Raw genomic sequence first — 21,718 nt, forward strand, 5'->3', positions numbered from 1 at the left:
GTGGGAGTTGGATCTCCTCTTTTCTCTTCATCTCCCCTCTCCTTCTTTTCCTTTTTCCTTTTCTTACCTTTCTTTTTCCCTTTGTCCTCCCTTCCTACCTTAGATCTTTTCATCCCTCCTTCCAGCCCTTTTCCCTTATTTCCTTTTTGGGAAGAATAGATGTCAACAGCCTCCTCTCCTCTCCTCTTTTTGTCACCCTTCTCCCCTGCCTCCTTTCTTCCACTCTTCATCTCTTTATTTTACCACTCATCTTAATCTTCCTTCCCTACATTACATCTTTTCACCCCTTCTTCCAGCTTCATTTTGGGTTTTTTCTTCAGCCTCCTCTACTCTCATCTTTCTCTTCACTTACCTCCCTCTTTCTTGTTGTCTCCTCCTCACCTCATGTCTTAGCTTCAGTTCCTCTGCATTTTTGCCCCTGCTTTCTCTTCCCCTTTTGTCACCTTTCCCCCTTACCTCCTCTCTTCTCCTCCTCCTTCTGCTCCTCATCCTACATTTGGCCACCCTTCCTCCTCTCCATCCTAATCCTCTCTTCCTTTTCATCCCTTCTTTCCTATTTGAAAAGAACAGCCTCCTCTTCTCTCATCTCCTTTCTCTTTCTTTGTTTCAGTTCCTCCGCATTTTTGTTCCTCTTTTCTCTCCTTTCTCTTTTTCCCTTTTTTGTCACCTTTCTCCCATACCTTCTGTCTTCTCCTCCTCCTCCTCCTCCTCCTCCTCCTCCTCCTCCTCCTCCTCTCATTGCCCTCCTCCTCCTCTCCACCAAATCCTCACCACATACCTTAGATCTTTTCATCCCTCCTTCCAGCTTCATTTAACTTTTTTCCTCCCTCTCTTTCCTTCCTACCTCCTCCTCCTTTCCCTCCTTCCATCTCACCCTCCTCTCTGTTCCCAGCTGTGAGAGCTGCTGGTGAAAGCTTGGCAACGTCCACAATCTCTGTGCTGTGTGTGTGTGTGTGTGTGTGTGTGTGTGTGAGAGAGCGAGAGAGAGAGAGAGATTTGCCAACATCCCCTACTGTCTTCCAGAGGTTTTGTGAAGGAGAGACAGACAGACCCGACTCAAACTGATCTGCAGCCTTCATTACTCGATCAAAGATGTGGTTCAATACAGCTTAAATTTGCATGCTTTTATCAGCTCGAGTTAGACTGACATGGAGCCAAAATTGGCTTTTTATTAAAAATGTGATATCAGTCCACTTCTGAAAATAATGGAGGCTCCTTCTTGTCCACAGCTAGTCCCACTATGTTGTTATTATTAGTAATTAGACGTCTGAGCAGAGAACTCAGGGCACTGGTGTGGGAGGATTTTACTCAACAGTATTTAATCCTGCAGTGAAATCAGCCTCGTTTAAGAGCTGATAACCCTTCATCAGTCTGACGTTGAGTCTCCGAGTGGAGGATTTGATTGTGACATGATGGACAGGATTTCCCCACCAAATTAAAAGATAATCACTGCCACAAAATATTGGCTTTTGGTAGCTTCAATCAGAAAATAAATCATGTGGCCTCCACAAATTCCCACCGGCTGAGTCACAACCCCAGCCAGGAAAGGTATTCTGATATTACAAGCCGCCACTGAAATGCACCTGCTGTAATATATCCACATCAGACAGTCAACAGAAAGACAGGGAGCTGTGGCTTCAGGTCTAATTCAGTAACATTTACAATACAAAAATGTATTTTACATTATGTTTTATGAATTAAGACGTCATATATGAAATATAAAGGACATGACGCGTTCTAGAAAAAGATAAGAGACTATAAATGACATTTTCAGCAGCTTCCTCTGGTCGTGCGTCACATAAAACAAGGACGGGGAGATTGAAATGTGACTGATTTCAGTCTGTCTGCAGTGGACAGTGTGTTCTGATTTCTGTTCTGACAGACGGATGGATGCTGGGCAGGTAAAGTGTTATTTTGAATCATGAAGCAGCAAGAAATATCACAGCTGTTGGAATTCACTTAATGTATGAAAATATAGACTGTCGTATTCATCGGAATGAATGATGCAGTTGAAGTGAGGAGTGTGTGTTTATAGGGATGCAACAAATGATTATTTCCATTATTGATTAGTATGACTTTGTCTTTAATCTCACCTAAACAAACAAATCTCACAAACAAAGCCATTAAACCTACTTGTTTCAGTAGCTAATGGCAGTGTACCTGAATGACATTGTGCATGCAGAGATTTTTGACTTTTGCTCTGCTTTGTAGTTGTTTCTCATTAGACAATATGTTTCGTAAAGAGAAAAGCAGCAAATCTATCTGTGTAATGCAATATTGTTGTCACACAGTGAAATCAGGTTCAAATCACATGGTTCAAGTATCTCTGGGTCGTATCTTTATGTGACCGTAGGACTGTAAGGAGCATGAGGTGCTGTGGCTGGAAGGGGAGCTGAACCACAAAGCTCTTGACTTGCCGATTTGTTGATGTTGTGTCCCGCTCTCACCCGTGGTCATGAACTCTGCATAGTGACCGAGAGGATGAGATTATGGATACGCCAAAATAAGGATTCACTGCTGAGATGAGGAGTTTAGTGATGCAGGAGGACCTGAAAGTCGAGTTGCTCCTCCTCACATTGTAGGAGCCAGTTGCACATTTTCAGGCACCTGGTAAGGATACCCCAGTGGAACTTTGATTAAATAAAATACAAAAATTGCGATTTAAACCAATATTAATTTTTGATCTGAATATTGAATATTTTATTACTTTGAATAAGTAAGTAAGTAAGTAATCTGGATCAGCATTTACCCAGGAAATACAATAGGAAATACTTCTCCCAGCTGGCCTCTGATCACCTTGAGATCCCCCAGGAGGAACGAGAGGAAAATGCTGAATAAAAAAACATCTCAGCTGCTCTGTTGCTATGTTGCCACATCTCCCTGAAACCGACTTGAAAATGGATGGATGAAGAATCACTCAGGAAACAAATGCCAATATTTTTCACATTAAAGCCACTGCTAGTGATTGTTATTCAGTGCGGCGTTGCTGTGTGGTTAACACTGTCACCTCTGTTTGTCTATATGTTATCCCTGTGATGGACTGGCTGTGTGTACAGGGTGTTCCCTTGCCTTTCAATCAATGCACAATAATAAGCAGGAATGGCTAATCAATAGATGACATTGGTGTTTCCCTCAGAATTGTATTCTTGTCAAGGCTGGAAAAGCCTCTGAAAAAATATCAAGACGATACAGCATTAAAGGAAAGACAACGCTGATATGTGGTGCAGACTTGCATAAAATCTGATTATAATTTCTCACAAATTCAGGTTAAGGACTTTATTATTTATTAGAGTAGATACATAATCAAACAAACTGCGTCATTGCTGCCATATAAGAGGTGAAGGACATTTACTTAGCTGAATGGTTTAACAGTGTATTTTAACAAGAAATCTTCCCTGTTCAGTGTTTCTCTAATCACTGATCACTCTGATGTAAATGAGGATGACATGGTTGCATTCAGTTGCTGCTCGTGAATTCTTCACTCTGGTGCTGTTGTTGTTGTTGTTGTTGTGTGTGTGTGTGTGTGTGTGTGTGTGTGTGTGCGTGTGCGTGTGCGTGTGTGTGTGTAAAAAGAAAGAAAGAGAGAGAGAGTTCTTGAATGCAATACTTGTATGAGACACCCATTTTATACCGTATTAAACACTGTATTCAGACTCAGACTGGGGCGAATTAACAGACAATATGACATGTCAAATCAGCGTGGCGGCTTGACGGGCTGACTGATTGAATCAGATCACGTTACGGTGAAAATATAGCTGTGTGTATGTGTACTGAATGTGTGTGTGTGTATGTAAGATGGGGGAATACCCTTCAACTGGAACAGTCTGGAATCACGAGACAGTTGCCGTGGCAACACGAGAATGGGAATTTCCCTAGTAACAAACGGGATGTGGAGATGCTGGGAAGAGTGGGAATATCACCTTCACGACTGTGGGAATGTCACAGTGCGGTTGGGCACGTCAGGTTGGAATATGAGTAAATGGATAACTGGATGTGAGATGGGTGAATAGACGCATAAATAGATGATGAGATGATGCTGAGTAGATGCAACAGGACTTTCCCCTGTGGAGAGTTATTGATTTTTCATCCATTACAGCAGGGAGTTATGCAAACACCAACAATAACTCCATTTGAGACTGTAATTGTACTCATGATAGTGCTGGACGATGTGATTAAAAATCTATATCATGATAAATTACATCGCATAAGATAAAAGTAATAGTAGCAGTTCTTTTGAATACATCAATGCATTATGTTTCTTTGATATGTTGGCTCAATTCTGATGTTTGTCCTAATTAATTACAGTATGACTTATTAAAGATTCTGGACTAGACTATGAGTTGATTGGTTAAACCTCTGGTTAGATGGGATTGGTTGTTATAGTTATTCTCAGTTTAATTATATTGGTTTCAGACCCATGTCCAGCCCTGAGTAATGATACAGATCATTCAGAATGTAAATAGTAAATGTTTTTTCTTACTGAATAAATTGTGCCGATGTGGTATCGATACCAGAAATATAAATTCTACCACCATGAATTGCGTGGCCTTGAAAATTCCCATCAGCTGAGTCACAACGCCAGCCAGGAAGGGTTTTTTGATATTACAAGCCGCCACTGAGATGCAGCTGCTGTAATATATCCACATCAGACAGGGTTTTAAGTCAACAGAAAGACAGAGATAGGTATAAATGCAAAGCCAGGCTGGAAGGAGCACTCTCCTCTGTGTCTCCTGGTCTAATTCAGTAACATTTAAAATACAATAATACATTATAAATTATCTTTTATAAATTATAAACAACATAGATGAAATACAGAAGACATGACACGTTCGAGAAAAAGGTAAGAGACAATAAATTACATTTCCAGCAGCTTCCTCCGGTCGTGCGTCACACAAACAAGGAGAGAGAGATTGAAATGTGACTGATTTCAGTCTGTCTGCAGTGGGCAGTGTGTGCTGATGCCAGGCAGGTAAACTGTTATTTTGAATCATAAAGGAGCAAGAAATATCACAACTGTCAGTTGGAATGATATTTTCTTAATGCATGAAAATATAGATTGTGCTGTAGTTGTAGGAAAGAGGAAAGAGAAATGTGGTTGCAGTGAGGAGTGTTTGTGTACGGGGCTGCAACTATCAAATATTTTCTTTATCAATTAGTATGTAGATATTTATGTATTTATGTCAGAAAGAATGAAAAATGCTCATCACAGATTCCAAGCTGTTGTCTTGAAATTCTTCTTGTTCAATCAACCGTCCAAAACCCAAAGATATTTAATTTACACCTCAAAACATTTAACAATTCAATAAGTAGATAATGAAAACAAATGACCATTTCAAATCAAAAATGCATCAATCCCAAAGAGTAGGAGTGCAGAGACAATACATCAAATCTATCAAAAAATATCTAAAAAGAAAATATCAGAATAGCCAAATGCCAAAATAGTTTTAAGTTACAGGAGGGAAACATTAGAATACTGCACGTGACACAAATCATAAAAATGTATTTCAATATCAACAAGATGCTGCTATCAAGTTATACCTAAATTTACACATTTTCATATTGTGATTTGCAATAGCCTTTAACCTGCATGTGATGTGCATATAACTACGCTCCTCCTGGTGGTGGGAGATCCTTGCCAGCAACTGTAATAGCTGTCTTCCTAATCTAACTGAGATTTATTATTGACTGTACCACACAACATGCTAAGCAGCGTGCTGGGAAATTTGTCAGTTCAAGTGCTGGTGGCAAGCTTCACAGCTCCTCTTCCCTTCTTCTCCCCTGCTGCACAAGATGGATCCTTCACAAAGATGGAAAACACCCCTCTCTCTCTCTCTCTCTCTCTCTCTCTCTCTCTCTCTCTCTCTCTCTCTCTCTCTCTCTCTCTCTCTCTCTCTCTCTCTCTCTCTCTCTCTCTCTCTCTCTCTCTCACACACACACTCATCATAAATTGGGTCAGTCTTGGCTTTTTTCTGTCTCTGTGCATTAGGGTATACCTTTACACATTCACTCCCTGCCTCTCACACTCACATCTTCAAAGGGGATTCCCACCCTGCTTTAGCTGCGCTGACGGAGGCAAAGTCACTGGTGTGTGTTTTATAGAGGGAGAATGGGTGTGGTCACTTGTACGTGTGTGTGAGGAGGCGAATTAAATAATTAGTGTCACCAACTAACGTGTGTTTGTGTGGAAAACAGTGCTATCTATCTACAGAGAGTAATGATGATAGAATGGAAAAATGCCTGTCTGTACCTGCCGAAGAAGCACTACTCTTATATCACCTAATGCAGGTGTCTCGTTCTCCATCTTTATCTAGTGACTCAGTCAGTCTTTGTCCCTCAGCTCATTCCCACCTCCTTTTTGTCACTTGTTCTTGCTCTCTCTCATTCTCAGCAGTTGTAGGCATTTTGTTTTATATCAGTTATTTTTTGTATTTCATGGCGAGAACAGTGAGAGGCAAAAAGTGACAGCTGTGTAGTTGGCGCAATATGGATTAGTCAAGAGCAGCGCATCCAGTAACTAAGAATTCAAACATTTGCATTGGAACAACAATGATAGATCTGTAATGATGTCAATAGATGAATAGTAAACGGAACATTGTAGATACAAAGCCGTTATGAAGCTGCTCTACACCATCAAAGGTTCAGAAATAATTTATCAGTGTTATTCAAGTGGAACAATGACAACGAAGGAAGGATTAGTCCAAGAATCCTGTAATGGATTGGTTGTGCCTGACTAGTCTCTCCACAGGAAATCCCTCAGGATGCAGCATGTGGTCACATTGTTCCTTAATGCCAAACTGTGTTGTATCTCAAATGTGCCTTCCAGGATTTGTGCATAAATTGATTTCTGGGGATTCATTTGTAGATAAATTGTTTATAAATCATTCTGTTGATGCTGACAAATCTTATTACAAATCTTTCCTCATTTTATTTCCATTTGCTTGTTCATATTTAAGGGCGGTATGATGTATAGCAGGTCCTTATTCGAAGATCAGTTCTTTTCAACTATTCTTCTCCCTGGCTCTTTGTCTGTGTTTGTGTTGTGTAGAACCACAGCTGAAGGGCATAGTGACCAGGTTGTTCTGCAGGCAGGGCTTCTATCTCCAGATGGGCCAGGATGGAAGTATGGACGGGACCAAAGACGACAGCACCAACTCCTGTAAGTAGACACAGGACTGAGTGCATAGAGCCCTGCTGACTTTCTATAATACAGTAACGACAGTAAATAGTCAATTTCTTCACATCAACACAGCTTGACTAAAAGCATGTGTGAACTGTGTGTTCACCCGTTTCTAAGAAGAGTTGCTCTGTGATTTTCTTGACAATGCAGGAATGTAAGGCTGTGAAACAGAAAATCAGTGCTCAAAACAACACTGAGGAGAGTTTCAGCCCAAAACCAAAATTTCATCATAGCAAAGGAAAAGCCATAATAGTCTCTCTCACAGCCAAATATTTATTTAGAGACGATGTGTCTCTCGTCCTCATCTCGTTTGATGAAGGTCGAGAGATGATTTTTTTTCTTGCTTTGAAAAGGAGAGAACAGCAGGAAAGATCTAATGACTCCTAGTTATTATAATAGTTAAAAAGTTAAAGTAGTTTGATATAAATTAGTTCAAACTAAAGGTTCAAGTTCCTCCATATTATATACATATTGTCCAGCTATACCATCTGCCATTCCAGCATATTGATCATTTTTAATGTTGGTATTGATATAAACACAGTCAGTCACTGTATATGCAATCATAAAGACAGCAATGAGACAGTGATGGTGTTTTCATAGTGGCTCCATTTCACGTTGTGCAGGCAGCGTGCTTTCAGAGAGCACACCAACTGCTCGACTGAAAGCAACAAGTGGCTATTCAGAGGATTTCGTTTTTTAAGGCCTAGTTTATTGGATCTCTGCACCCAACACTGCCCTCAGGGAGGAGCTGCAGATGGATGGCTTATTGATTATTGTAGCCTTTGCTATATTCTGATGTGCTAGGCTGAGAGAAAATCAAATGCTAATCAGTAATCACTACAGCAGGCAGCACACTGGTCCAAAGTGTCCTTTCCACATTGGCTGAGCTGGTTGCTCTCTGCCATCCGCGTGTTGCAGCAATGTCCCACTTGTTTACTATGATTTTTATTTTAATTTTCTTTGGCAAATGTCTTCACATCCATTTTTGGCAAATGTCTTCACGTCACCATTTTTTAAAATTTCTGCCACAGCTCGGCGTGTAGATCAAACAGAATTCACTGCAGCTCACACTTGTTGCCAGGCTTCATTTTCCATTGTTTGTCAGCGTGTCTGGCGGAGCCATGCTCAGCAGAGGGGAGACATCAGTGACATTTCCTGCAGCATTTAAAGGGAGGGTTGTTACCATCTCTAATCAGCTGGGTGCATATCTTTATGTTAATGAAGGCTGTGCATGAGCGTGATGGCAGTTTAGGAAGTGTGATATGATTACTTGCAGGTGTACTTGCGCACATTTGATACATTTCTTTGGCTGAACATTGTAAATGCTGGAGAGATTTAACAACCATTTCTATGCAACCTTGATTAATGAGGGCTCTGATATCTCAGGTGTAATCAGCCCCTGATTAGAAAGAAAACTGTTGGGCTGTTGGCCCCAAATAGCACGTCCACTGTCACAGCCTTCATTACAGGCCATTGTTGTGTTACGATTTTATAATATATCAATTACACATTATAAAATCTATGTGTATATTTCCTTCTGCATAACAAAATTGGCATCGACTGTCTTTGGAATCCTCTGCTGTTAAATGTTGATTAGCTCCTCATACTGTACCTGGCCAGGGTGACAGTGTCAATAAAGTCTGTTCAAAGCACACTGGAAGGGATGCTTCTCACATTATGTTTGGATTTTAATTCCTTAAAATCAATAGTTTCTTTTAGCATTTTGCAGTGGCTGAATGAAATAAATAGGTCTTAGGATTATCTAGTGTAACTTGGACAGTGTTTTCGGAAAGACACACTGCTGATGAGTTTTCAAATGTTTTTTTTTTTCAGATTCTGTTCATCTCCATTATATAGGGGTGGAGGAAGAAACAAAAGCAATGGATTACCTGTCCGCACTAAGTTTACTGAAACTGCAAACAAACTCACAACATGAAACAATTAACATGTTTACAGTCGAGCCATGGGCTGCAAAAACCAACCAAAACGAGTCAAGTCACAAATGCCTGAAACAATAACACCATCAATAATTGATGAAAACATCCCTAAAATGGGACAAACAATGTTCTGTATGTATTCTGTTGTTGAGTTTTATACATTTAAAGGCCCAAACAGGACAGGCATTGCAAACCAACTTAAATGACGTTGTATTTGGCATTGGTTCATGCTATACACTTGTCCCTATACAAATAAACTTTAAACAGATAATATTTATATAGACAGACAGACAGACAGACAGACAGATAGATAGATAGATAGACAGATAGATAGATAGATAGATTTGTCTCAAGATCCACCAAATACAATGACAAAAGAATTGAATTAAATATTACTGGTCGGGCAATGTAAAACAAGTGACGTTCACTAACACGAACGGTTCAAATATGAGAGAACCACTAGAAATAGTCTGATAAGAAAACAACTAATCACACAGAAAATGTTTATATTTCAAAAGTCTACATCTGAATTTTCTGAAATGTGCACGACCACCCTGAATGTACAGAGAGAGAGGAAGGATTCATCTTTAGTTTGACATTGTTTCTGTCACAACAACTTGACTGTCTGTGCTGTCAGCAGGCTAATCGACAACTGTAATGATGAGGCATTACGGGTTAAAGGGTCATAGTTTCAATTGACCTCAGACCCTGAAAAGTCACAACTAATGATGGCCAATAATCGTCATAATATTTGTCCCATTCTCCCGTTAGAGAGGAGGTAGATACAGGATGATACCCTGATGGAAATATGATAATGATAATAATCATTTTCAAGCTTCATCATTGTCTTTTTAGCAGTATTTGCTCATTTGTGACCTTCACCTTTGTTTTACCCATTGCTGCTATCAGGCCATAAATTTTTATTCTTCTTTATTAACATACAAAGCATTTTAAAGAGATAAGAACATCATTACACAACAATGTGAGAGATATCTTACTGCCTTCTGCTTGTAAACTCAACATCCATTACATGATTTCTCTTGTTCAGTCTCTCAATCAATTGCTAATCTCCTCTATGGATATGGAAGCCTCAAAAGAACAATAGTTAATATCTTACAGCTGGAACAAATCTAAAAAGATACAAGACGGTAAAGGATTGCAGGAAGTGAACGAAAAACACCAGTGACACCAGCATTGTCTTTTAAAATACCTGCCCGAGGCTATAAGGGTGTGATCAGCTGTCTGTTCCTTTACCGTCACTGACTGCTGTTCTTCAAATAACACTGACCTGATGGAGCTGAGAGCATGACTGTGCATTTGAAAACATAGGCTGACATTAAAATGTTATGGAAAAATGACCACAGTCAAAATATGATGCACAATGGGACTCATGCAGGAACATTTTCATATTCTTATCCTAAAGCTGTCTTATAGTGATAAATAGTGACGTAACAACACCTCAAGAAAAGAACTGCATATTGGTTTCTGGTATTGATTGTTAACTTCTTATGTTATCACATAGAATACCTTAATAGTAAATTATAGAACTATAGAGACAAACTAGAGTATGATGAGAATTTATATTTAAAGCAGAGGTCTAAATGCAGACTTCCTCCTCTGCAAAACTTTGAGTTTAAAAGCCCTGCATGAAGCCCCTCGAGGCCGAGCAGCTTCTTCACCTCATCAACTAACCAAACCAACTGAGCAACAGACCAACTGACATTTCAGTACTCGGAGCACTGTATTTCAAGAGGAGAAGCACACACACACACACACACACACACACACACACACACACACACACGCACGTAAACTCAGTTTGTCTGTTTTTGTCCTCAGCTCTGTTTAACTTAATTCCTGTGGGTCTGAGAGTCGTGGCCATCCAATCAGTCAAGACTGGCCTCTACATCGCCATGAACGGAGAGGGTCACCTCTACTCATCGGTGAGCACACACACGCACACACGCACACACACACACACACACACACACACACACACACACACACACACAGATACACGCAGACACATACAGTATGCAAGCATGCACACACAAGAATGAGAAATTGCACGTCTGTCAGAGAACACTGTTTTGTGCAGTGGGCAGTTCTGCTGAGGGCTTAATGTTTCTTTTTAGAAAATTGTGGGGCTTAATTGCAAATCATGTGCTGCTCATCCAGGTCCCGGGTGTTTGGTTTTAAGCTGTGGTAATTCTTTGTGAGAGAGAAATGGAAGTATCATCCTGTTTAGAGAAATCTTTGGTCATTTATAAGGCCTTACGTTATCCACAGAAGTTAAGACAAATAATTAGCCTACAATGATTCAGAAAGGTACGTCTGTTGACTTTAGTTGTTAAACTATGATGAAAGAGGTGAAATTATGTTTTAATTTGTAACTTTCTTTGCTTAACAAACTGTTACGGGCCTAGTTTGTGAGGTGGGTTACAGAAAGGCTGCAACTAACAATTATTTGCACTATCAATTAACTATTTTCTTGATTAACTGATTAATCATGACATCTATAAACTGTCAGAAGATAGTGAAAAAATGCTTGCTTTATCCAATGTACTGTCCAAAACCAAAAGATATTCAGTTTTCTATCATAGAAGACTTAGAAAATATCCCTATTAGAGATGCTGGAACCAGTGATTTTAGCTTAAACGGATAAGGAATTACCAAAGTTGTTGCAGATTAACTTTCTGTCAATTTACCTATTTTCTAAGTGTAGACATCCGCACTTCGAAAACAGGTTTTGAACCGAGATAAATGGATCATTGGCTGGTTAACATGACGTACTTTAAACAGCTTTCACCTGCTACTTTCTCATTATGCTGCTCAGAAGAAGCGCTGGGTCATTTTAGTACAACTCCTCTCAGTTAGCCGGTGTACAGACCATTGCACTCACTGTGTTCAGGGACCAGGGTCTGCCTGCAGAGCCTCTTCTGCTCTGTCTGAAGGAAAATAAGGCAAAATGGATCACTCACCTAAAGTGCAGTTACAGATAAATATGTAACTTACGTTCAATTAAAATGCTACTATCATGATTTGAGTTGTTGGAGATGCAATTGATAAATTCTTAAAACCAATTCAAAAGTAAACCTGAAGTTTTTTGAGTTTTTTTGTTGGACAGAAGATTGGAGACCAGTGCATTAGACAGAGAGAGATGAGAGAAGATAGAGAGATAAATTACTTTTAATGGATACAGATTAAACATATTTATCAGATTATGGATAAGTATGCGTTAAGTAAGCATGAGTTGTTTTATTGTTTTTTAATTTTCAGTTTTAATCCTCAAATGTGATTCCAGAGGCTTTTCTTCCCTGAATGAAAAAGATTCAGAAAAAGAAAAGAAAACAAAATAATTTTGAATTGTGAATGAAAACTGCAAAATGAAACAAATAAAAAGCTGCATTTGTCAAGAGAGGCATATATAGAACAATAGGGAAGACATGACTGGAGAGATGGAAGAAAGAGGGAAGAACGAGGTGGTGAAGAGCAATTGGAGGGGAAGTGAGGTAGACGAGGAGCAGCCGGCTGCTAGGAGATCTGCTTGAGTGCAATATGAATTATTTCCATGCTGACTCTTCAGAGAGAGTTCACACTCTTCCACCGACGTCTCTTCTTCCTGACATCATCCCTCTTTCCTCCCCTTCATTTCTTTTTTTGGGTGGAGATGACAGGAGCCAGAGAGGAGGGGAAAGGAGGTGATAGAGAGAGGGTACGGGTGAATAAAAAAGGAGGGGAGTATAGAGGAAAGGAGGAGAGGAGATGAAAGGGGGAAATGAAAGGGAGAGGTTAGAGGAATAAAGGTGAGGCCAGGACAAATCATGAAAAGAAGAAGAAGAGAGAGGAGAAGAAAGGAGAGACTTGGGTGGGAGGCAAAAGAAAGGAGGTGAGGAAGAAATAGGACAAGGACAATGAAAGGGAAAAAAAATTGAGGGGAAGGAGAAAATGGTTGTAGACTGAAGAGGAAAAGATGGAGTGGAAAGAGGGAAAAGGTTGTAGACAAAAGAGGAAAAGATGGTCAAGAAGGAGGGAAACGGTTGAAGACAGAAGAGAAAAGAAGCCGGAGAAGAAGGAGGACAAAAATTGTGGACAGAAGAGAAAAAAGATGCAGAGGAGGAAGCTAATATGTTGTAGACAAAGGGATGAGAGGAAGACGAAGGAGTAATCGGGAGGAGAAAGAAAGGAGATGTGTGCTGCTCTGCTGGGCTTTCTCAGCCTGTCGCTGAAAGTCACAGATGCATGAGGGCTTCCTGTAAATAATTGAAGAGGGGGAGTCCCCCCCTACACACACACACACACACACACACACACACACACACACACGCACAGAGAGAGAGTAGAAATCCCCTCTAAAGCTGCGTAGAGGGAAAGTGAGGATGTTTCATGTTCCAGCTCTGTGACTGATGATAACGAATATATAAATTACATACAGCAGGTCTAATTGATCTCATGATGTCACAACTGCTTGAGGTTTAATTGGCTGCTGCAAAGGTCCTGGCAGGTGTAGTGTGTTGTAGTGTGGTAAGGATGGTGCCTGAAGAGATACTCATTAAACATTACGAGGGTGCTATCACAGCTACAGTTTGTTTTATCCACAGCGGTGACGTTTACCTTTTATGTATGTGTGTAATTAGTTGGTTCAGGTTCACACAGACTGAGCAGCTTGTTTATCGGACACAGTTTGGATTATCTTTCCTGCCGGGTTCGTTATTCAAGGTGTTAGGATGTTGATACAAATCAGATTGTAGTTCCTGTAACTTCAACTAAACATAGTCCAGATGGCACTTTGCCCTCTGAAGAATTATTATGTAACAATATGTTGCGTAGCAGATGTCAGCATGTCTCCTTGTCTTGTGGCAGACAAGTTACGTTTATTTAATGACCTCCTGCAGCATTAAAGAACTGTTTTCACCTGTCCAAATGACCTGAACTAAAGTAACAAACACATGTTTATGTGAGCATAAAATAAATCGACATGCCTGGTATATACACATCATTGAGTGAGAATGTTTTAAGCACACTGTGACTGCACTGTAATCATTATCATCAGAACATGATGTACTGAATAATGAATATCAGTGTACATGAAAAGGAGTATTAACATTAAATAGTTTAGGAGAAAAGGCAAAAAAACTGCACATCACAGTTTTCTTTAAATTTGCCATTAAATTGATTGAAAACCCAAAGATATTTAATAATATAAAATATAAAAAGCTGCAAATCATCACACTTGAGAAGCTGGAACCAGCAACTGTTTGGTAAATAAATGATTAATTAGTTGTTGTTGTTGTTGACTATTCAATTTCTGCCTATCCACTAATCATGTCTAATCACTAATATATACATTTTTCAGAAGATTTTGGTCGGGGGAAAAAGATCATACCCTTTTCATACTTTTGTAAAGATAGCAACATAGCACTATCAAGATAATTCTGTGATTATTATTGTGATACCAATTTTATCTATATATAGCTTTGAAAAATTTAAATTTAGGACATTTCCTTGTATAGTGCGTTCTCCGTGAGCAGAGCTGCTTGAGCCTTGGCTTCTCCCTAAATTTATTCTGCTCTGATCTCAATGAGATTCTTTATCCTCTTATTGCAAATTGTTAATGATATGCTGCAAACTTAGTTATACATGGTAGGACTATCTTATTAATCCCAGATCCCAAGCATCTGGCAGTGTGTGGTTGTGCATGTACGTGTGGCGTGTATGTGCGCGTGTGTGGGTTTTTGGGGCGTGCGTGCCACTAACAGATGGCACAGTGTGCAATGAGCTGCTATGTGATAATTATGGAGCATGCTGGGGAAAGTGGGAAAAAAAGTGCTGATGAGTTTGGGACTGTGTGTGTTTACGTGTGAATGAGACTAGGAGTGACGAGAGTGTGTGTTCCTGTGCAGAAGTGTGTGTAATACGTAGTGTATGTGTGTAGGTGTATCAGGGTGGTTGGGTAGGTGTAGGTGCCAAGATGTCAGCTGAGAGGTGAAAGAGGAAACTGACTTTTTCAGTAAAATCTTTGCACGTTTCCTGTAAAATACCATTATTACTGTCTGCTACTCCTACTGTTATTATTATCTTCTCCTACTACTTCTGTATGAATAGTATGAGAAAGAAAATTACTACGTTAGGGATAAAAGAGCATAAATTAACATTATTTGAAAAAGGCCTTCCAGTTGAGAAGTGATTTAAAAGGCAATAGTTCACACAACATGAATATTTGAAGCATTTTCTTAAGCTCATTTTGTGGCTATAATTAAACTGTTTATGTACCAGTGTGGTCATGAGATGGATCTAGATCATGACTGAGGCTCGTGTACAGCATTGCCCCCCTAAAATCTGCTTGTTTTTGAAATCTGAATTGTGCTGACTGTCCACCGGCCAAGATTAGAAATGGAAATGTATTCCTTCATGCCAGCTCCTGTGACTCAGACTGTTCGAGCCCCAGTCTGTCTGCCGGAGAGGTCCTGGGAGCCCAAACACCATCAATTCAAGTCCATCCTCCATCCATCTTTTTCATCCTTTTGTTGCTCCTCTTGTTTCTCCTCTCTCTCTTCCCCCTCTTTTCTTTTAGTCCAGGTATCCTCAGGTCATACAAACATCTTAAAGTAAGGGACGACAAATAGCAGCCTGCGGTCAAATCTGGTCCTTCAGAAAATCTCTATCCCCCCTGAGGAAAATCAGAGGCATGTTTCATAAATCTATCAGTATAAACGCAAAGCCCATTTCAATCCCAGTTAAAAAAAACATGAATTTAATGTCTAATAATTAACACCGCTGTGTGGTGAGCAAACTGAGACTATGCCTTGTCTGGGTGATACTGTGGACAGCTCCTGGTGCTGAAAAGAGGTCTAGTTGAGTTGCCAGATGAATAACATATATGAACATAATAAGAACAGTACATTTTAACCATTAGAGATGAACATCTCACACATACATATCACAGTAAGATTATAATGGTAGTTAAATGGCAGATAAAATAAATAAACACATACTTATCTGTACATTCATCAATCAATGAATCGTTTCATCTCTATTTAATTTATTACAACATTAAATAACTAAATGGAGACCTTGCTCATCTATATCGTAGATGCGTCCTTCCATTTCCTTTTTACCTTCCTTACTTTTTTCTCCCTCTATGTCCCTCTCTTACTGAGCTACAGCATGTTTTCTTACAACAGGATGTTTTCAACAAACATAGGGGTGTGTGTCCTGTATGTATGTGGCTGTGTGTGTGTGTCTGGCACACGTCTGTGTTCGTAGGTGTGTACTTCCATTCATAACACAGTCGGTATAGCACTCAGACTGAGTGAGTCCTGTGATGTCTACATCCAAAAAGATGAGAAGGGAAAGGAGCGGCAGAGGGAATAAATGTTACCCATGTGAGTCATGAGACACACACACACACACACACACACACACACACACACAGACACACACACATTTTGTGGTGACTAGAGAATGAATTAGTTTCTGGTGAGCTGTGGAGCCTCTACAAAGATGCCACTCTGTGCATCAAGTACCACATGGCAGACATCACACTCAAATAGCAGGTCTGAACATTTGGACAAAACTATCGTCCACTGATGATCGTCTGACAGCCATTACTGATGTACGTGTGGCCTTTTTCCCAGACTTCCTCCAATGAATCACAGTCGATGAATGTATAGAGAAACTTGAACAAACTCACACACATATTCACCTTCAGGCTGGCTTATTGTTTGAAGTTTAATTTACAGATGTGATTGCATTTCTCTGAAGCTGCCATTTTAACACTGACTTCTTGTTTCATGCTGTGATGGTATCAATTGGGGTGTTGACCATCCAGTCAACCATCTCAGACTCATGCCATGTTTAAAGCGTCATCAGCAATGCATGACCCTCAGGCCACTGTGTTGGCAGTAGAGGTCTTCACGGGTCCAACTTGTGGAAAATCCTACCCGAACCCTGAATAGACCCGAGAATAATTAGACCCGATCTAAATGAGGTCGACCTGAACAGACCCTTATAAAGAGAGAACACCTACACTGGCACCAGCGTGATATGCTGATAATCAGCTGTGTTGAAAAGTGTATTTAAATAATAAAAGCATTACATTTACCAGGTGTCTAAATAAAGTTGAATATTTTACAGAAGTTTTCTCTTAATACAATCCACTAGTTCTGTTTCCGAATCAGTCCTTCAGGAGCACCTGTGCTGCGAGGTGTTGCTCCAGCTCAAACGCACCTGATCCAATTAAGAGCCACACATTTTCATAACGGTGTAATTGGATCAGGTGTGCAGGTCTGGAGTGGTTGAGCAACGCTGTGATCGCAGTCAGATCTATGCTGTGATCAGGTCTGTCTGGGCTGGAGGACATCCTTTCAAGTCCCCTCTCAAACCACCCTCTTCTTTGTTCTCATATGCCAACGCTTTCCTTTGCACTCCTCCTCTTCCTTCTTCTTTTCTTTAGAATGATTTGTTTACCCACAATTCCCCTGGGTAATTAGTGCTGTGATAATAACTGGTGTTGGAAACAAACACACCCACTCACTGAGTAGTGCACACAAACAGACACACACACACACACACACACACACACACACACACACACACACACACACACACGTATACATACACATTTGGATGAAAAACAACTTCCTGAGCTTAGTTGCATTAAGTAATGTTACAAGTAGAGCAACTGCACCCGCTTTTAAATGAGGGGGAACAAATCTGAACAATACCTTCATGAATAATGAAACTGCAAAGTTTTGATAATTAAGTAAATTTTTATGTAGGTTTAACAAAAATAGAATAAGAAACTAAGGCTGGGTGATAATTCATGCAATTAACTTAGTGTTGATATGATCATACTGTTATCGTTTATGATTCCAACCAAATTTCCTTTTCTAACAGTAACAGGAACACAGTTCAGTTCAATAAATATCAATTGATTATTTATACGTGATTTTGCTGACATTTGCCCTGTTCATGTATTCTTAAAATTGTTATATTGATTTCAACCACATCACTCAAGTACTTAAAAATTGCAGATCTGATGAGAAACATAATAAAAAGAAAATCGTGACAACAAGGTGTCTTTCAAAAACACGAGAAAGCATGGCAATAACTAGAATCATGAGCAAACAGTCCTTTTGTAGGACTATGAGATGGTTGCTTGGTGTGAATTTTCAGCTTTATAGCTGCAGCAAAAAATTGACAGTATTTTAGTTTGTTTTCAACAAGAAGAGGTGAAGTATCAGGAACTGGTACCATAACAACCAAAGGGGCATTTAGAGTTGTCCTGCCAAAACAGTATTTGTCATTTGTTTCAAATCCCTGAACATCCCATGTTTACATATGTTCATGTTTACCTGACAAGGACCTCTAGTCTGTCAGAGAAAATGACTGAAGTAATGTGCCATTATTATACCACCGCAAAACCTCTTAGGGAGGAGGTTTGGGTGGATGGATTGGTCAAGGTGTGCCACTTCCAGTTTTCATTGTTTTCTTTTAACCATTGTTCCTTGTAACTGTAACTTAAGCAAGTAGTTTCACCACATCTTAACTATTGCAATGGCAGATCAGAAAACAGTCATATGGGTTGTTTTGGATTTGTTGGATGTTCGGGATCTTGTGAGGCTGACCTATGAAAGAACAGACTTGGTTCAGTCATATCTTTAGTACCTCAACAGTCAGGAGGTACAGGATACAAGAGGTGGAATTACACTTGTGCATGTGTACGGTAGCATAGGGATTGATTCATAGTTCAGCATCAGATTTCACTCCTTGACTCCATCACCGGAAAACTTAGATGGATGTGTTGTACATTATCAGACCATACCACCTGACTTCATTATCAACAATCTTCAGTGGGATTTTTGTCGTTGCCACATCCTCATCGTGTAGTAACATTTCTGAGGAGGTGCAAGTTAGTTGTGGTGTGGCTTCGTGTGTGGGCTTTGTTCTTACGCAGTAACCCATTGATGCACAAGTTTAAAGCTAGCCTCAGGCAGTCAATCAGTCTGTCTTTAGCCCAGGAGCCTGGAGGGTCAGGTCTTGACAGGAGACCTTACAGTCATTCAGCAGCTGGCCTGGTCAGCGAGGTCTCAGACCTGAACTCTCTGCCTTCCTTCAGAGTTTATCGTGATGTCATTCATCCAGCTCTGTTCAGCAAGACATGTTCCTGATTGTCTGTGGATTAAAGGTTTTGATGGAGTACCACACACCAAAGAAAATACCCTGGAACAGTAATTATTCACAATAGTTTATTGTTCTATGAATGCGCTTCTACTGGGAAGCTCCCAGTGGCTAGCAGTCGAGCTGTGGTAGCCACTGGGAAGCTCTAGATGCCAAGTGTTGTTATTAGTGCGGCTTCGTGCTTTGCCAAGAGTTGAGATTGCTTTCCCACTCTGCTTCTGAGTTTCTTATTTTTAGGTCTTTAATGGACAAGGGACAAAGTGCTGCCTGTATCAATTAAGTATGTTTTGGAGCAGCATGTTTAACATGTTAATGGGCTCCGCTCTATCTGATTACAGCTGTCTGAGAAACAGCTGCTATTCAGACTGTGATGCATGAATGTATGTGTGCGTAATTCGAAAGATAACAATGTGCATGCATGTGTGCAGTGTGTTCACTTCTGCTAAATCTCTGCAGAGCACAGAGAAGTGACAGAGCGAGGAAAAAAAGAAGAGCGATGAGAGAAATGCTAAGATAAGAGAAGGGAGAGAGAGAGAGCGAGAGAATCCCCTGCTGTTTTTCCAATCAGGAGGCGTCGTCCTCCTCACTGGGTGATTTATTCTCTCTCCTCTCCTTCATGTCCCAATTTCCAACCCCCGTACCCCACCCTCCATTTTCTTTCATTCATTCTTTCTCCCCGTCTTCTTTCTGTGGGCAGCTTGTGAACACAGCTATTTAGAAATGACGACAGAAACACATTCAGGCAGGCAGTGTTGTTAAAGTGACTCACCTGTAAGGCTGAGGTTTTCATCTCAAGTGATTTTTATAGTTCACTTTTTCTGCTCTCAATTCAGTCTAGAATAAATGTTTCTTCTTCAGACGAGCCTGGGAGACGCGGCAACATCAAACATCTTTTATTTTAAAAGCAGCATTAAATGATGTATGACCTCTCTGACCAACATTAATAAGTGTCTGGCACTGCTCTCTGCACGCCAGCAAAGATCATGCTCCTTAACAAATGAATAATGAATCTGGGGTGCAGGTCAAGACTAAATATATATTATTAAGTTAATTTAATTCAGGAATGAAAAATATTAAGCTCTACAGAGAACGCTGTTAACACAAATCAAAACCATGGTTACCAAAGGAGAACATTTGATTTGTGGTGGTGTGTTGTGTGTGTGTGTCACTGACATTGCCAATAAATAGAGCATTCATTCATTATAACCTGTCTAGTTCATTTAGTCACATTTCATATCCCAGCGAGCCCTCCCTCCATTCATCCCCTAGAGCCACAAGTGTGTGTGTGAGTGTGTGTGTGCTAGTCTGATCCCTTCCAGCTGTGTATTGGTGCCACCCAGCCCTGCCTTTAATAAGCGTCTTCCTATGTTAGCCTGAGTGGGTGTGGTAGAGCGTGAGATATGGCACATTATATGTTAAATTACAGATGCAAGTGTGTGTATTTCTCTCTCGCACCCCCCCCACCACCACCACCACCACCACACATACACACACACACACACACACACTGACCCCTCCCTCTCAGCGCTGGTTGGTTGCCACGGCTACAGTGTCGCCTCTCTTCCTCATGTTGCTATGAGACTCGGACCGACAGACCTGAGCTGAATGACAATGTGTCTGTGGCTCTGCCAAGAGGCCCACAACAACCAATAAGAGACGGTCTAGACAAACACTTCGCAATCTGGGGTCTGGGGACCTCGGGGTGATTGTTTGGGTTGGCAGGAGCCTCCTCAGCCATATGAGTGGTAGTTTATTAACACTCTTTTTTTCATTTCCTCAGCAATTGACTCAATGAGAAAATGTGTCAGTTATTGTATGCTCATCAAATGGGGGTTTAATAAAAATGTTACTCCAAGAAAGGAAGTGGAGATAATAGTACAGTAGTAACTCAAATAGGGATAGTTAAAGCTGCATTAATCAGTATTTTTTATATTAAGAATGGATCAATGGCTGTGTATAATGTGAGAGGTGCTTCTCATAGTGACAACCCAAAGAGAATTATCAACAACTCTGTAGTTCACCTCAGCTCTATGGAGCTTTTTAGCCTTTTTTCACTCATTGTTTTGGTTTTCAGGCCTGCGAGGTCCTCCCTCCTCTCACCGCCGCAGCAGCTGTAAACCCACCTGACTGTCAGACAAATGCAGCTCTAATAAGGAAGCCTGCTATCTCAGACTGATCTCATGCTGTGTTGACATCATATACATATAAGAAAACAGTAGAAACCTACTGAAACTCACTGACTTAAGCTTCAGCTTTTAGATGTATATATTGCTTGAGAAATTCCTGTTTGCTGATAAGTAATCTCTGGATCTCTGGATAATTTCTGGAGCCTGACTTCTCAGACTGCCTCGATTCTGACCTACTCAAAAGAAGAATGTTTTATGTCAGGCTGACTTTTACTTGCTGTGACTCAGTAGTGCAA

The 21,718-nt window shown here is 40.3% G+C and overlaps 1 protein-coding gene across 3 annotated transcripts in view; it reads left to right on the forward strand.

The window, feature by feature from the left end:
• Positions 1-21,718, forward strand: part of LOC139306496 (fibroblast growth factor 14-like) — a 45,284-nt gene that overhangs the window by 21,974 nt on the left and 1,592 nt on the right. For 2 of the 3 annotated variants that reach the window (XM_070930370.1, XM_070930371.1), the window contains exons 2-3: positions 7,046-7,156; positions 10,954-11,057. In XM_070930370.1, the coding sequence (XP_070786471.1) occupies positions 7,046-7,156; positions 10,954-11,057 (215 nt within the window). Of the gene's footprint in view, positions 1-1,547; positions 1,555-7,039; positions 7,157-10,953; positions 11,058-21,718 lie in introns of those variants that run through there. The other variant, XM_070930372.1, reaches the window with a different exon arrangement.

Source organism: Enoplosus armatus, chromosome 24 (genome assembly GCF_043641665.1).
Source record: "Enoplosus armatus isolate fEnoArm2 chromosome 24, fEnoArm2.hap1, whole genome shotgun sequence".
Classification (NCBI taxonomy): domain Eukaryota; kingdom Metazoa; phylum Chordata; class Actinopteri; order Centrarchiformes; family Enoplosidae; genus Enoplosus; species Enoplosus armatus.